The following is an 18532-nucleotide window of genomic DNA, read 5'->3' on the forward strand; positions in this document are numbered from 1 at the left end:
CCGGACGTTTACGCCGCGCACAATAAATATGTATGCTTCGTAAGCGAGTATTTCATTTAATACACCCAAACACCTAAACTTTGTTTGTTTGTTTGAATGTAATGAATAGGCTATACTACTGGACCGATTTCGATGAAATTTGGCACAGACAATCTTTAGACCCTGAGAAAGAACATAGGCTACCTTTTATTGCGAAATATGTACCACGGGCGAAGCCGGGGCGGACCGCTAGTTAATAATATATATTATGTCAATAAAAAATACTAGGGGCTATGATTCTATGATATTACGATATTACATACTCTGTGAATTTTTCATTTTAAACATTTCTACTCTGTGATTGTCTAATTTCTATTGTCTATGCATGCCTGAGCCAAAAGCCAAACATTTTACATTGATGAAAGATCTCAAACGATTACGAAATGTTTATTTGTATTTTGTTCAAATTATATTTGTAGTTTTATTATTATTATGTGCATGAATATGTTTATTATGTTTCTTGACTATTGTGTTTCCTAGTTAATTTTGAGCCTGTTTTATATTAACAGTATAAACTTAAATTATTACATACGCATTAATACGTATGACCGTGGTATGAATAAACATTGATTATTCGGAACGTGTTAAAAATTCATATTGGAGGTTAGTTATTAAATTATTTATGAAAATTTACCGAGAAATCCAAGTTTTTACATAGGTAAGTATTTGTTTGTACATAATAAACACATTCACTTATTAGGATGGCTGTAAAAAAATGTTCTGTAGATCATTGTTATTCTTCATCGTCGAGACGCGAAGACCTCGGCGTAACATACCACAAGTTTCCTAAAGACCCAATATTACGCAGTGTTTGGGTCCAAGTAACACACATAAAACCTACTAATGACAATCCTGCATATGTTTGTTCAAGGCACTTTTGTAGAAGTGATTTTCAAGTTTATCAGGAATCAAAATATGTATTAAAGTCAGGTACTTTATAGATGCTATTTATAATATTGTAGTTCACTCAGTACCTAGCAGTGTATAAAATTAGAAGCTTGTAACATTGAAATGCATGTATTTAGTATACATTTTTTGTTTATGTTGTAATTGTGTATTTTAGATGCATATTTTTTATCTTAACAACTCGATTTATAAACTGCATTGCAATTCTCCTGACTAGACTTCATTTATCTGTTATAATTATTGAATAACTCAATTTGATTTTGTATGAAGGCAAAATTTTACACTCGATTTTCTTAACAAAATTCTATTCTGCACGGTTGAAACTATTTATAAATTAATTCTTTACTGTCTCATCTTTATATCTTCTTCTTGATCTGTAGTTGTCTTTTCAGTTCATATTGTATTTTTCTTATATACCTATCAATTGTATTGTTGTTGTTCTCAATGTACATATCTGTAACTATTTTACTACTGCTGTGTGCATGCGTTTGAAGGTAAAACATATAAAATCTTAAAAAAAGCAATATTTAATTTTTAGGCGCAATACCATCTATATTTGCTTGGATCATGGAGGATATAAAGGAAATAACAAATAAAGATATTGAAGACATCTTTGAAAACAATCATAGTGACAAAGTAAATACTTCAAACAGTAGTAAAGAATCTGAAGTGGAAAACTTAGACAATATAAAAAAGTTTATTGAACAAGAACAAAGACAACAGGACAACTCACCACAGACAATAAACAATGTAGATAATAAAAGTAGCGATCAGTTTGATGCAATGGCATTAAATACCTTAGATGTGATACATAAACAACAAGAACCAGCAGTGGAAAAGAATGTAATGAATATGATTATTAGTGAATCAGACTCAAAAGTTAATGAGAAAAAAGATAAAAAAGTGATCTCCAAAAAATGTATTAGCCCTGACAAAGGTAATTTCATATCAATAATTTTAAGCTATTGCATAGCTTCTTTCGCGGGCCTTGAGCGCGGGGACTGAATCTAGAAATTCCGTAACGAAAAAACCTCACGCTCCCCACTCCGACGGGCGGAGGTGTGGCTTAAAGGCATGCTATGCAATAGCATTACCGCGGCAGTCCCCGAGTGCCACACGTCTTTTTTAACTTTTTTATCATCATCATGGGCCTCCCGTAAGGGATTGGGCCGTAATCAACCACGCTGGCCAAGTGCAGATTGCCAGTTAAATTCTTAACTTTTTATATGATGCTTGATTACTCCTATACCATGCTTATTAATATCTATATTTCTAGGTGCAGTTGCTCTATCTGTTGGTTCCAAAGTAGAAGCCAAAGACTTCAGTGGAGCGTGGTATCCTGCTGAAATAGTTGAGGTTGATTATGATGAGATGGAGGTATTGGTTCACTATGAGAATGACACGAAAAAGTAAGTAAAATATTAGCAGTAATACATTTCATGTAGTTTTTATAAGAATACCTACAGTAATATGAAATCTGGAGTAATACTTAAAATACCCAAATACATGTTAGTAAACATTTTGTTTTTAAATCAGGGATTGAGATCATTTCCATCACGTCATGGAGTTAGTTGTTGAAATTTGTTATCTTTGAATCTTGTCAAAGTAGTTTCACTTCTGACACATGCGCTTGGTACACACACTTTTTTATTATAAGGTAGCATCAACAAAGCATACAATATAAATATAGAATCTTTGTCACCAGCCTAAGTTGCATAGGTCACATAAATTACTTAAACCTTTTTGGAGCTCTAATAAAAAAAAATGTTAATGTTAATGTGACATTGTCATTTTTTAAAAAACGAGGTGGCTTTTATGTGTCAAACTTTTCATTACGAAAAATTGAAATCGTTATAAATATATTATAACTTTTAGGCATGATGAATGGATAAGTGTGACTAGTTCGAGATTGCGACCGTACGTACCAAAACCGGTGAAAGTAGAAGTACCCGAAACACAAATGACTCCACCGCCAGTTAGTACTCCAGAGCCCAGTCAGGACAAAGAGGAAAATGTATCGAAGAAAAAACAACAGACATACGCTATCGGCGAAAGGTGCTTAGCGCGATGGCGGGATAATCGACGGTTTCTGGCAACTATCTCTGATGATTTAGGCGATGGTAAGTTTGTTTTCGAAATAATAAAGTTTCAATCAGTTGTGTTCTGAAAAAAAAATGCTAATTTAAGCTTTAGTTGTCATGTTAATCAAATGGTATGATTACTAAAAAATAAAATCAGTTAGTCTTTAAAAATATTGTTATGTATTTAATTACTGCACTTCCTTTTTTTATGAAAATTTTTTTTGAAACAGTCATATTTGTATATTTTTAGGTCTATACGAAGTAGTTTTCGACGATGGATTCCACTTGAAGCTACATTCAGCTCGAATCAACAAATTAAAAGAGACACAGCCGAAACAATTTTCTGAACAATCATCAGGTGACATGGCAACATCTTCGTCATCTCCCATAACTGGTATTGGACCAACGGCTACTTCATCTAGTCCCATATTGAATGCCCCGTTATTCCACACACATTTATTTGATCCCACCCGAGATTACTTGGGTTCGAAAAGCGAACGCCGTGAAATGAAACGCAAGTTAAATATAAAGGAGATATTCAATATTGGACAGAAGAAACGGAAAATTAGCACGCCGAAGGAAAAGCCGCAACCGACAGAGAAGAAACCTAGAGTCATCAAGAAGAAGTGGAAGAAAATTAAAAAGTTGGATGTGGACATTAAGCAGGAAGTACCAGGTAAATAATATTTACGCTTTTTATTATTTAGATATATTTTTACAATAAATTATTAAAATTATGGACGACTCACTATAAGTACTGATAAATTTTAAGATTTAGTTAATGGACTTAGTAAGTATGTACGTATAAAATAATTTCTAAGTATAATTTTAACTTTTATTAAAAATTTATTTGTAGATGCTGTGGCGTCAATTATCGGAACTGTTAAAACAGAAGAAAATGAAGCTAATATTGCAAAGAGTGAACCACCTGAACCTTCAAATGTTGAAGAAGGCAGTGATAAAATTACCTTGGAAGATTTATTGGATAAAAATGAAACTACTGACGTGACTATTAATACTATGTCAGATATGTCTGATGCTTCCGAATTTAATAGCTCCACAGATCCTGTAAGTTATTATTGCGTAATATTAAGCTGTTATTGAATTTCTGATTGGATTTACTGTTAATACTCCCATTATAAACATTTTTACAAGTTGTAGAATTGTGTTGAAAAATAAAATATCATATTTGTTGTAACCTAGAACACTTTTTATTTAGGTGTCGAAAGAGGAGGAAAAATTGGAAAAGTTCGAGAAACCGGACGAAAGTAAACACGAAGAAGTGATTGATAAAATGAAGGAGGTAATCAGTAAACTCGAGGGAGGTTTGAGTAACATTGAGAAGGTCGACTCTCCTAAGCCCGAGATCGAGCCCGAAGTTATTAAAGTAGATCCGATAAACACAGAAGTAGATATAAATGTAGCGGAATTAGAACCGGTAAATGTAGAAACAAGTGTAGCGGATAATGTCGTAGATTTTACTGTAAAGTTGGAGCCTGAAGAGCCGATACAAATCGACACTGTTGGTACGTCGAGCGCGGCGATCAGTACTGAAGACGTGAAAATGGAAACAAAACCGAAGAAAGTTTTATCGAAAGTGAAGAAGACTAAAAAGCTAAGGTTGTTACAAGAGAAAAAGGTTAAGAAGCAAGTTGAGAAGGTAAAGAATGAATTGGAAGAAATGAAGCGGCAAGTTGAGGAAATGAGGAAGGCCATGTTGCAGAAGACTGAAGAACTGTCGGAGCAGAGTCGGAATACTGTGGTGAGTACGGCTGGTAGTGTAGTTTAATGTAATTAAGTGTACATGTAGAATTTAGGATTGTGGTGGTTAATTTGTTATGTTTGGTTTGTGTACACAGTACAGATTTGGCCATAAATAGCTGTAAAAGATAGTTTTGCGTAAACTTCTGTTACTTATAAATTTATAAAGATGCAAATTATTCGCGTCGTATAAAAGTTTCGTAGAAATTTCAATAACAAAATTATCTTTTTTACAAAATGGTTTTTCAAACGAATAATTTTCTATGATATTTTCGAGAAACTTGAGTAGTTGATGTCTCATTTATATCCTGCAAATCCACTTATATGTCGGTCTTAATTCCGTCTTCCCCCTTATCCTACTCTGGTAGGCAATAACCATAACCTTTGTTATGGTCTATGGGCGACGCAACCTGCTTACCACCAGGCAGTGCGTCCGCTCGTTTGCCTTCCCATAACATAAAAAAAAAAAATCTTATACGTCTTTTAACGAAGATTAAGACATTTTTCCTTAACCATCACATTTGTCCAGAAGGAGATGCCGGAAAGTTTCCTTCTCCCCGGCGAGTGGTGCTGCAAGTGGGTGGACGGGGAGCCAGTCGGTACAGTACTAGATTCTGATGCTGAGCCCAAACTAGATGCTAACAATAAACCTGCTCTGCCGAGGAGATCTGTTATGGTAAGTTGTTTAATGTGAAAATTCGGTATTTGGGTACAAAAATTCGCAGTCTTTACAAATTTTCAATTATCACTACTTAGTATAAAACGAAGTCGCTTTCTCTGTCCCTATGTCCCTTTGTATGTTTAAATCTTTAAAACTACGCAACGGATTTTGATGCGGTTTTTTTTAATACATAGATAGAGTGATTCAAGAGGAAGGTTTTAGTATATAATTTATTAGGTTTTTGACAAAGCGGGCGAAGCCGCGGGCGGTAAGCTAGTTTATAATAATTTTTAAGCAATTGTAAATGATTCATAAGTAAAAATTAATATGCATTATAATTGTCAAGGATAAAAAACTAAAAATTAATATGGATTTATCCTGAAATTTTTTCTATGCTTGTAGTGCTGAATATTTGTAATTTGTATCCATCTTACTATACATTCGACTTTCTTTATTGACGAATTATTTCTATTTTTATTGTGTAAATGATTCTTTTCAAGGTTGAAGACAAGAGACTACCACAAGGTTGGAAGAAAATGATGGTGCGCAGGAGTTTAGGACAATCTGCCGGCAAGTGGGATGTTGTCTTGATAAGGTATATTCTAATTTTGTTTGCCTAAAGTTTAAGTTTTTCGTGTTCGTATATGAAGGTTTTTTTAGAGAATTTGATTGAGAAATTATATGACGTAAATGATGTCGTACATTCACTGTTAATCAGTAGTCAGAAGTAGTTAATTCATTCATGTTGTTTCTGTTTTAACTATATTATTGCCATTTATATTAAATTTATTAAATCTCCAGTCCAGACAATAAGCGTTTCCACACGAAGCACGAAATGCGGCAATACCTAGATCAAAATGAGCTCTCGTCTTTAAAACAATTTGAAAGAGGTCTCCTAGATTTTGGAGTCCATTTGAAGCTATCACGTAGAATGGGCTGGGTCTCGTTTACTGGGAATGCTCAAATAACTCCATCGCCGGTGGCGAAGAAGAAAAAACTTAGTCTTAAAAAGGATGTGAAGAAAAAATTGAAGATTAGAAAACCGAAAGCTGTGAGTGTTAAATTATTTGTATAAAAATTAATTTTCAATTTGCCTGTGATAATAATAGAAATACTGCAATGGTAATAGCAATAAATTTAAAGTCTATGGCAACTTGTTCCATATTTTTTTACTCTACGTATTTAGAAATTTAAGTAAATATTGTCTATTTTTAGTTCCAAGTCAAAGATGAAGAAATTCCACAGTTCGAAGATGAATCAGTTCTTAACGAAACCCAATTTCCCACTATTGAAGATGGTTACGGTATGTATATAGTTTTTTAGTATTTAAAATACAATTTTTGTTTCCTCAATCAATTATTATATTATTTTATTTCTTGCAGTTTACGTCGGTTCTCTAAAAGTTCAAGTAATAGATAATTTACTTCGATGTCCAGCTGAGGGTTGTTTGAAGAACTTCAGAAATAACACCCTTATAAAAATGCACATTAAACACTACCATAGAGATTTGAAGAAGATGTTGGGCGCGACGCCGAAAGTGTTGGACTTGGCGTACGCTAGAACACGGCCAATTATACCGGAGATAAAACCAAAGAGCGAAAGTAAAGTTATAAAAGTGAAGATTCCACGGCCTCCAAAACGGGAGGAAAAACTAGAAGTTAAAGAACCTCCACCGGAGTTACGAGTCAATATAACTTCCCTACCTCCTGAAGATATTCCTAAACAGGAAGATTCGCCGAAACTGCGCCAAGCGCTGATACCCAAACCAGTGAAGAGACCCAGAGTATTACTACCAGTTCGAAGACCAGACCCTGAACCAGAGCCAGATATAGACGAAGAAGAAACCTACGATATTCCTCAACAAATAGAAGTAGAAGAATGTATGGACTTTGAAATGGCGATATCCACTCATACAGTGACGAAACCCTGTGAATTCTTTAAGAAGACTGAGAAGAAACGAAAGCTATTTCCCAAAATGGCAGCCAGTGAGGAGGACGAGTGGCTAACAATGAATTCTGACTATGATACTCGGTCGAGTTTCCCCGGTTCGTGTACGCCGGACTCGAAAACTATGGAAAAAATACCTACTCCAAACCCGGCTGCGTCTTCCGAGTCGAATGAGGATCACAAGGAAAGCGATATGTATATGTATACGGAGAGTGAGTATTGTTTTACATAATATTATAGAAAAGTTCAGGTGTTCCTTTAGTTTCCACGTTTCCACGTTTTATGAATATCGGTTTATGACAACAACATCATTTTCATTGCTTATGAGATATATCAAGTTGAATTAAAACTTGCGTTGCATTAAAACAATCAAAAATGCATTTGTCGCGCGGCGCGGCAACGTCGCTCTATAGCCGCTCCTCATGCGTTTGTCGGACGGCGCGGCAACGTCGCGTTAGCCGATCCTTGCCTTGTGGCGCGGCAGCGGTTATGCATTGCTGTTTCATTTCACTATTCGACTGACTCTCGAGATGCTACCTAATTGTTTCATGTCACTACTCGATTGACTCTTGAAATGCTAATTGAGAGAAGATGATACTTTTTACAGCGTTGACATATAAATTTGCAAAAATACGCCCATGAACATTTGTAGCATATGTCATTGGTAAATGTATTTACAAAAAAAATATACAAAAACAATACATAAAATGTACATACAGGAAACAAACAACAACAACTTTATCCACTAAACACCAAAACACTCCACACATCCTATTTTACTTTAATTCACTATATTCCAGCCGGTGAACGCATAAAGATTGAGCACATGAAACGCGAAGAGATTATAAACTGCCACTGCGGGTTCCGCGAGGAGGACGGGCTGATGGTGCAGTGCGAACTGTGCCTGTGTTGGCAACACGCCATGTGCCATAATATACATAAGGAGTCGGAGGTGAGATGCCATATTATATAGTGAGGAAATTTTCGATAGGCACTTATTACAATTAATTATCTTTTACTTTGTTTGAGTCGATTTGAAGAATAAAATACCTAACAAATTTAACTTTTAAAATTTTTAGTTAGTTCGATTCCCGGTCGATGCACGTGAATTTTCGTAAATCTTTGAATGCAGCAGTTCTTTTCAAATTATTTATTTTAAAAAATAAAGGAATGTTTCCTTTCAGCAAAATATGCTATGTTCAGTATTTCAAGTACTTTCCCTCCAGGGCCCATCGAAAATTTCCACACCGTATAGTAATAAAGCTTTACGACAAAGCAAAGCTTTTTCCCGCGACTTTGTTTAAACTCATTTTAAACAAACATTTATTGATTCGATAAGACTTCTTCTACAAGCACTTTCGAATGGTCATAATTTTTTAATTAGAAAAAAAAGTATCCCATGTTGATTATAATATCAAGCACACATTGCGATGAAACATACAGTTTATGTATCATCGTACAGTCTGGTAACAAAACAAATGAAAAACATAACAGAGCCTCATTTTTGTAGACAAAATATATTAACTGTGACAATATATTTTGGGTACAATTTCAGTTTTTTTGCCAAGCTTTATCATTGTGAATAGCAGATATTATATTATTATGTATATTACACATTTTTTTTAACCTCTTCTTATATGAAAACTATTGAAACTAGATATTGTGGTCAGGGGTCAGATACAACAAAGACAGTTACAAATTTGGAATATTCAAATATGTCAATGGGTTAATTTTAATTCATGAATAATAAAAAAAATGAAAAGAATAGTGTTTTGTTTTAATGAATGTAAATTAATACTTTGAGACAATGTTAAATGTAAAAAAATTAGGATGAGTTAAATTTGTCACATTATTAATTTCATGTTTCACATTTTCAGTTTTTTTTAATTATTGAGTAGCTACTTACTTATTTTAAGATGCTACCTATAACATTTTTCAATGAATGTCATAGTTAAAATGTTGCTAAAGAAAAACTCCTGACACCATGTTATTTCAGTTATTTATTGAAATATAGCTGTGCAATTACGATTTTAACTGACTTTCCAATGCTGAAAGCTTCTCAAATCTTAACATGTTTATTAATACCCATATAATTTATATTATTTTAAGGTGCCCGAAAAATATACATGCAGCATTTGCTTGAATCCAAAACGCGGTCGTCGATCAAAACGATTCCTTCACGATCAGGATAGATTGTACGAAGGCCTACTGCCGGGGGCGAAGCCCTGCGAATTCCTGAGACGGTCACACGAACTGTCTGGAAACTTGCTTAGGATTCAAGACGCTCTGCATGCTATGAGAGTCAAGTATTATGTTGCAACGTAAGTGTCTAGAATTACTAGTGTCTTATAAGTAACATAAAGATTCATTATGATACACTCCAATCTAAATACACAAAGGTGTATTAAGATTAGAGACAAAGAAATTACGTAAATCTTAATACTGACATAATTATATCGAAGATATAGCTATACACGATGTCCTACAAGCGATATACTATGTGCGTAAACGATGCAATATAAAAAATCTACAGATAAGGTACAGAAGTCTACCACATTCGGGACACCTTGTATATTTGATTGTTCTCTAAAATCTTTATACTATCGTAGTTAAATACGATAAGTATACAGTAGGTTCATTGTTTTTCATTTTGCAGCAAAAAGGATCACCCCAAACTGTACCTTTGGGCCAAAGACTGGGAGAACTCGGAAATCAACCTCACGCAAGAGCGTCTCAACTCTGACTATTCAGATCTGAACATTATAATAAATAACATTGGCAAAGAGAACATGCCGGTTAAGAGTCAAGTGGACGCGTTGGATGATGATGGACGGTTGACTCCGAGGGATGCGTCGCAGTTGAGTTTATCTGGAAGTTTCTCTGGCATCGTGCCGTTGGACTTTCCGATAACTACATCGGATTTGGAACGGATGGCCAGGACTATGCAGGGTGAGTTTTATTTCTGGGATTCTGGAGGTGTCAAAAGTAAAAACAGTGTTATACTTGTGTAAAAATAATTAATACGGCCATATCTGCACTACCACTATTATATGTATATTTTTGCACGCGTCCTCATTAATTCAATAGGAGGCAGTACACTGCGCTAGTGAATGTTTATTATTAATACTTTGTTAGCAATAATCTCATCTGTTTGTCGCGTAAGTCGAACTCAAACTTTGATTCAATTTTGTCTCTAATAAAATCAATCCAAATTTGAGTTTCATTTATAAATAAATATGGGACAATTTTACTTTGGGTAAAGTAAAGTTTATTACCAATTTATTAATAAATATATACGAAATAAAAAATAAATAAAAAATTCGCGCCGGTTTCTACAGTTTATGATTTCAAATGAAAAGTTTAAAAATGATTATTAAATTTAAATGTTAAGAACCCTTCAAAGTGTTACTTAAACCTTCGCACGTCCTACGCACGTTATTCGCGCGTAACTAAATCTGTATTTTATAGTAGGACGCGTGAGAGACACAGGGTTTACACAGGGTTTAAATTTTAAGCGCAGGTTCTCTTTAATCTGGTTTTGTCGTTTTTCACATATAGAACTATTAAAGTGACAGATCCCTGGTTTAAATTATTGTTTTGTGGTAAGATCCTTATAACTCAGGCCCCGGAATCACAGACACAATAGAAAATCTATTGTGTCGTGGACCGATCGGGCCGCTTGGGGCTCAATGGGTTAATTGATTGGAATTATTTCCATGTTGCGCAGAGCAAGAGCCGCGCGTGACGGTGCCTGTGCCGGAGGCGGCGATCGAGAACGGCGCGTGCCGCGAGCGGCTGCTGCGCCACGTGCAGCGCTGCCAGGCGCTCATCGACGCGCGGCTCGACTCCATCGAGGCGCAGGTGGCCGGTGAGTGACGTCAGGCCGTCATGCGTTTGTTTTTAATTTCTTTTTTTGTTATTGGCCAGTATCGGCAGTATTTTTGCAAATTTTCACGTTTTGTTATTTTTTTTTCTAATTCCCTACTTGATGGTTTGCAGCCATTAGCTGGTATTTTTTTCGGGGGGATTTTTTGGCGGGAACGTGAGGACGTTTCTGGTTTTATTTTGTGTGGTTTTTAAAGTTATAAATGTGATGTGATAACTTGCTTTTGATACAGAATATTTTTGTACAGAAGTCTTTTTTTCATTGAAAATGTTCTAACCACAGTACTGTTGTTATGGTGTTCTTTTATCAATAAAATCTCATTTATGACGTCTGATATTACTAGTTAAAACCTATTTATATGTACGAATGCTGTGTTCTTATAATATCATATTATACATAATGTCTGATTTTGATTTAAAAGATCAAAACATTAACAATTTTCCAAAGCATGAATATAACCTCGACCTTTTCTTCACAGAGCTGGAATCCCAAGACCCGTCATTCGAGGACGACGAAACGGCGGACTATTTCCCGCGCACCAAACAAACTATACAGATGCTCATGCGAGATCTCGACACTATGGAGGAGTTGGGAGTCGTTACTTAGAAATACAATATGCCATGCTTCTTGTCATATATTACACAGCTTTAATAGAAAGTTATACTAAATACATGTGTATTTACAATAGCACTATCTCGATATGAATTGTACGTATACCACAGTAAACAGATTGCGAACAGTACGGAAACTACATAGAAATCGTCGGAAACGGCTTACTCACACCACGCCGTAGTACATTATTTCTAGTCTGTGCCGACACGCATGCGCATCGATGAGTTGAGAATTAAAATTAGGCTATTTAGCCAATAATAAATTATGCGCAGAGCATCCCCTCCACATTTCTCTCTGCTCTTGAGTTATTTGGCACTACTATTGTTTTATCGAAAAAGTTAACTTTACTGTTTGTATTCTATTTACTGTTTCTACGTAATACATGTCAGGACTACTTTTTTATTGCTCTGGAGCTTTTTTTGTTCAGTGTCTATAAACATTTTGCTCAGTTGCTCCTTAAAGAAGTTATTAGTTAAGCATTGATATAGATCGCGGTATACGATTTTAGTCCACACAGCAAAGTATTTTTACTGCATAAATAGTATTTAGATTTTAGCTGCAGAGTCTCGTATTAATTAAACATTTGTTCAGCAGCAATAGATCCATAATGTTGCTTGAAACTTTATTCAAATGTTATACTACTGGATGTAACGTATGTAATACTCAGAGGCGGCTTGCCCTAAGGAGCGCTGGTGCAGTGAACTCCCATAAATAATTATAATAAAATCATACTCCTTAATTTCATTATTAATATTAATTATTACTATTTAAAATCAATCGTAATCGTAAAAATAAAAAAACTATCGGCAATACCAATGAATATATCCATCATTCCATCATCCCATACACCTGTAGGTAGGTATAATACTGTATTATAAAACGCGCGTAGCGGAGCGCTCACGATTGCGCTCCAATGAAAAAATATTTAGTACAATTTCTAATACGAAATCCAATAGGAGTGAAAGAGATAGTTTTGTCAGAGTCCTGCGCGTGAAACAGAAGATTTTCTATGAAAAAATAGCAAAATTCGGAGCGCCGCTCCCGCAAACGTTGCCGGTTCGTTTTTACCGCGCGCCCTGGCGCCCGTACAAGACAGCGATTTCGCGCGACGTTGCCTATATAAACAAACACTCTAGTCAACTTGACTGCACGCGCGCGAATGTATATTCGGGAATTTTCTAATTAAAATCATAAGATACGTGTTGACTGTTGTAATAGCCTGTAGTTATCAGTATTACTTGTGAGTGTTAAAATGGACAATTATAATGTGGCGTTCATTAAAAAGTGTGTTAAAACGTTACAAATTCGGCTTGAATTGAAAGCTAAGGGACCGCCACGCCACGGCCTGAACTTGACCTTACGCAAAAATGTACGACAAAAACGAAAGCATATACGCGTGTGTTTAAATCCGAACAATATGTGAAAACACCGTGGTTGTGTGGTTGTGATGAACATGAAAGCAACAAACTATTTTGTTTTCCGTGTTTTTTATTTGAAGCGGGCGCGGCCGGCGGAGGTGAGAGTGCTTGGACTGAAACGGGCGTTGACGACTTAGCTCATCTTTCAATCAAGATGAAAAAACATTCACAATCTCGGTAGGTACCATTTGTCGAATGAACTGCAATTGGCGTCTATCGGACGACAAGACATTCGTAAAGCACTAGATTCCGCGTACCGAAAGTCAATACGCGAGTTCAATGACCGTGTCGATGAAAACATACATAATATTTTACGAAGGTTAATAGATTGTGTCAAGTTATAGATATTTTTGCACACCAAAAAGAAAGACGTATGCATTTCCTTTATAAGTATTTTTTTAATTAAATTGTACTGCTTTACACCATGTATTTTCAGTGTTTTATTTCAAGTGAACACCCATAAAATTTTGTCACGAGCCGCCTCTGGTAATACTACTGGAGCAAAAATTTTAAGTCTGCTTTTAAAATTCAAAATTTTAAACGTAACATTAAGTTATTCATTTAAGTTAGTTGTATTAAGTGCTATGTATTACACAAAAAGGACATTGTTCATGATTTACCTATGGTGTGAAATAATTAATAATACCAAATTTCACTCATTTTTTGTATCCATAGTGATTTTTAAGTACAAACCAAAAGGAACGGCTATTTAAAATGCACTATCGTTTTAATTTCCCACTCATATATTGTTACATATTATAATGTATTAAGTGTATGAACTTCATTATATTATATACATACTAAGCAAAGCTTTAAAAATTAGTATGAGGAACTAATTCCGTTTTTTCATTAAATGTATATTCCCCCCCCAAAACCCTTACCTAAATAAATATCAGCTGTTACTTTTCCATGTATCCATAACAATTGTTTCTCTTAATTTGGTGAAGCTAAAAAAACCTGGACTGGGGAGTAGGAAAATGATTTCAAACACTTATAAATCAAACACACCAATGTATTAAAAATTATTTATTCCATGCATCAACCCTCATAGAACTTAGGCAGCTGGTCGCCCAGAATGACCGATCGCTCCACACCAGCCTCCGTAATGACTCCCAAACGCACGACACCACCAGACGAGCCATCACGTAACATAGCAAGTGTTAGCGTGTTTGTGACGAACTTCACGGCTTCCTCCTTGCTCATGTTCGGCTTGAAGTTCGCGTCGACGTAACCATAGACGTAGGTAGAGCCGGACCCGCCGATAGACACCGCTTGTCGTTGGACCATGCCTCCAATGGGGACGGAGTAGATTTGGCCTGGAATTATGGAAATGAGGATATTTTGAATGGTGTTCAAGTTACATGATGAGAATGTTAATGTATTTAAAAAATTTGATAAAAATGTTTAAATATTTAATAATGTTATCATAATTTGTTTGTATAAAACAAACTTGCTTCTCACTACCTTTCTTTATGTGTTCTCATAAACAACCAATGGATATTGATGTATATTTTTTTTAAATAAAGTTGTAGGTATATAATTATAATAATACAAGTGAAGCAGTGGAAAGCTAGTTAGATATATGTATATGTTACAGTCAAAACCCTTAACCAGTCAATAACCTTATTGACCAGTAAAATTAATAATTGACTAAAGAAAGAGCAGACATTCAGTCAATATAGGTTTTGACCAACATACCCAGTGAAAACTGATATTTATATGCTAATAACGATTAAAACAGTAATATCTTACCTCCCTTCTTCTTATCCCATCCAGCTACAAGGATACCAGCGACTAATGAATCTCTGTAGTTGTAGCAAAGCTCTCTGAATATAGCAGCGGCAGTCTGCACCAGGGGCATCTCACCCAGTTCCATCTTGTGGAAATCTGTAAAGGTTATGTTCTTAGATGAAGGCTTTCAAGGCTCTACAATGGTACTTCCAACTGATTATACTAATAAATTATAAACTGAAAAGTTTGTTTGTTTGAACGTGGTAGTCTTGGAAACTACTGGTCTGATTTGAAAAATTATTTTGGTGATATATAGCCCATTTATTGAGGAAGGCTATAGGCTATTTATCATCTCGCTAAGACCAACAGGAGCAGAGCATTGCGGGTAAAACCGCAGAGCACAGATTGTATATTATATGTGTGACAAACATCTTCCAGTTCACATCCAATTAGGAGGTATGGTGTAAACTTTACTGTTTTATTACTACTGACTATAGCTAGGCTGATTAGCCCTCACTTTAAAACAAAAGTTATCTACAAAATGACTTAACAATTCTTTGTTCAATACTCACTCAAGTGATAAGTTACAATGTCAGCAATAGCTTGTGTATCAGCAGCTGATCCAGAGCGACAGCAGTAGATATGGTCTGTAATTTTGGTTAGTTTGTCGGTGACTCTGTTGGCAATGTAGGCACCAGTAGTAGTACGGGAGTCAGCGCCGATAATCACTCCTCCGTCGAACTCGCAAGCCATGATAGATGTACCGGTGCTGTGAGGAGCGTTCATCCAGCTCAAGCTGGGGTCTGTGTAAGTGTCGACTACGGATGTGGCCATCTTTTACTAGAACACAAAACAAGAGATCAGTTATAGAAATCTAATACAGGGTTAGTACACAAGTATTACACACAATACGTTGTTAATCTACTATAGAGTGCAGAAATGCTATATTATAACTGAATATTCATTACTTACTAGTTTTAAACAATTTTTATTCAATTGAAACTCAAATTTTGAAAGTCACGACAACAGCAAAATGCCGAATAAAGCTTGTCATTTGTCAATGTCAAACCTAGTGGGACTGTCAAAAATATAAACTTGCCATATTTTATTAAACAGTAGAAATATATTTTATTTAAATTTGATATTTTTAGATATAATTTAAAATTACCTAATTATTATATTATTGAGCCAATACATGAACGAAAATGTTAACACTATATTAATAAGTTCAAATTAATAATAGAAGATTACGTTCACGGTTCATGATAATTCTCATTTCTGAACGAAAGGAAAGATCGCGCAAAAAAATTTGAATTTTAAAATTTGACTATATTTTATTCCTATTCTACTGACTACAGGAGTCGGTTTTAATGTTTTTCGATTGATCGAAAATAGTTTAGCACTCGAACGCGAAGATTAAGCCGCGGGTAAAGGCGCTGCGCTAGTTTAAAAAATATAATAATAGCTATGTATAAATTACTAGCTTTCCACCCGCGGCATCGCCCGCGCAGTCAAAGAAAAACCCGCATAGTTCCCGTTCCCGTGGGATTTTCGGGATAAAACCTATCCTATGTCGTTTCTCGGGTATCAAAATATCTCAATACCAAATTTCATGCAAATTGGTTTAGTAGTTAAGGCGTGATTGAGTAACAGACAGACAGACAGAATTACTTTCGCATTTATAATATTACTATGGATATTACACAATAATATACCTATGTATAAAGACACGACACAAACTAACTTTATAAAACCAATGATGTATGGTAGGTATTTATGTAAGGTAAACTGTAAAATTATTTATTTCTTCTATCCACCTAAGTATGCAAATGCGAACGTCCAACTCCTCTTCTGCTTAGTTTAAACAGAACTTTCTTTCATAAATGATTGGATGTTAAAATGTACTAAGTTTAACTTCGGAAAGGGACCGAACAAGATATAAAGACACGGAGTGTTTGCTTTAATTTATTTAAGTTTTAGCACAGAATAATAAGAAATGAATAGTATTTGTTTTAGTTTCAATTTGAGTTATTCTAATATACGGGAAAGTTTTCATTTATTATTTATTTTTAAATTTATAATCTATCCAAGGACCAAGATACGCTCTATGAAACTTTACCCCATACCTACTTTGCCCCGTTGGCCAACATAATATAGGTACCTGAAAACGAATAAGTATATAGTAAAAAAACTTTTTCGCAAACATTGTTGAATGATAATGAAATCGCACTATCATCGTAGCGTGGGTGTCCTCCGCTCATTAGTAGTCCTTTCACACTAAAATCTTATTTCAACAAAGAATCGCTACGCACCATTTTGTATGTCATCCCAGAAACGATGTTTATTTAAACGATATAAAAGATGGGTATGAATGAATGTAGGTTTTTGATAAATCGCTTTTTTATTCGACACTTTTATTCAAAAGGAATATCGAATATATTTATTCATGAACTTCGATTCGCCACCGTTGTTCAAATCTAAAGGACACGCGACTCAGGATTTCACGGTATACGACGTCGGGTGTTTTTGATAGTTGCAAATTATTGAAATATTCCAAACAAAATATTGAAATTTAAAATTGCTTGAAAATTAATTAATAATTGTTGACATAAATCATTACTATGAATTTTGAAATTATTACCTACTTGACGAATATGAGTCATAACGTTATGCAGTGCCGATCGTAGGTCGTGTTGAAGGTAGAGCCGAAAGTTCTAATGTCATCCTTATAACGAAGCATTAATTATTATTCAGTTTAACAAATAATACCTATATCTACATTTTGGAACATACCTATATTCGTAGTTTCAAGTAAGTTAAATTCCTAGATTTTTATGATACTCTAGAATTATTCAACGAAACGGCTAGGTTTTATATTTTGCGTCAGGTGGGTAGGTTGTATTTTGGCACCCCTTACGATCTAACCCCTAGACTCTAGAGAAACCGCTCTACCCGCTCTACCACAGAGCCGGCACTGTCATTATATTGAATGCTATCCAATAATCTATTTATACCTTCATATTACTGCGCATTGTATACAGGCGAAAACTTGGTCTATGATACTTTAAATACTTTAAAAATTCAAAACGATGTCCACTAAATCGTATAGGTAGGTACATTCCTTCATTATCAGTCCGTGAGTAAACGAAATTAATTACTTACTTTGAATTCTATTATTTTATGATTGTTTTCATTGGTTTGTATCACAATAGGCGCCAACTAGCAAATGTTTGGCTACCATTATCGTACGTGTTGTTTTCAAAACGTCTGGACAATCATTTACATAAACAATATGAATATTAGATATCTGCTTATTTTAAATTTCTATTGTAAATTAAGTAGTTCATAGATCAATGCAGTCACGTATGCATTGTGTTTATTTGTTGACGTAATAAAAACAACTTTTTTAATATTAATGAATGTAATGATTGGAGCTTTTTTTTATGGTTTTATTAATAGGATATATTATTTTCTTATAATATTATTTAAG

General features: G+C 34.8%; 2 protein-coding genes across 5 annotated transcripts; one reads left to right on the top strand and one right to left on the bottom strand.

The window, feature by feature from the left end:
* The first annotated feature begins 453 nt into the window (after nucleotides 1–453).
* On the top strand, nucleotides 454–12555 carry LOC123701088 (PHD finger protein 20). 4 transcript variants are annotated; one of them, XM_045648528.1, is made up of 18 exons: nucleotides 454–642; nucleotides 740–969; nucleotides 1484–1882; nucleotides 2222–2354; nucleotides 2821–3065; nucleotides 3277–3702; nucleotides 3883–4094; nucleotides 4246–4788; nucleotides 5317–5463; nucleotides 5949–6043; nucleotides 6250–6499; nucleotides 6664–6751; nucleotides 6831–7607; nucleotides 8196–8347; nucleotides 9505–9716; nucleotides 10052–10344; nucleotides 11123–11263; nucleotides 11760–12555. In XM_045648528.1, exons 2-18 carry the CDS (start codon nucleotides 741–743, stop codon nucleotides 11885–11887), a joined length of 4470 nt encoding a protein of 1489 aa, XP_045504484.1. In that variant the 5' UTR covers nucleotides 454–642; nucleotide 740; the 3' UTR covers nucleotides 11888–12555. The 4 variants fall into 4 exon arrangements, with proteins under 4 accessions (XP_045504484.1, XP_045504492.1, XP_045504501.1 ...); XM_045648536.1 differs by having other exon boundaries at nucleotides 5320–5463; XM_045648545.1 differs by lacking the exon at nucleotides 740–969 and having other exon boundaries at nucleotides 456–697.
* Nucleotides 12556–14322: 1767 nt separating this feature from the next.
* Nucleotides 14323–16115, bottom strand: LOC123701123 (proteasome subunit beta type-6). The gene is made up of 4 exons (XM_045648546.1): nucleotides 16015–16115; nucleotides 15615–15882; nucleotides 15064–15198; nucleotides 14323–14627 (listed from the first exon to the last, which is right to left on the bottom strand). Exons 2-4 carry the CDS (start codon nucleotides 15874–15876, stop codon nucleotides 14350–14352), a joined length of 675 nt encoding a protein of 224 aa, XP_045504502.1. The 5' UTR covers nucleotides 15877–15882; nucleotides 16015–16115; the 3' UTR covers nucleotides 14323–14349.
* Between the last annotated feature and the right edge of the window lie 2417 nt (nucleotides 16116–18532).

The sequence above is a fragment of the Colias croceus genome, chromosome 2 (genome assembly GCF_905220415.1).
Source record: "Colias croceus chromosome 2, ilColCroc2.1".
NCBI lineage: Eukaryota > Metazoa > Arthropoda > Insecta > Lepidoptera > Pieridae > Colias > Colias croceus.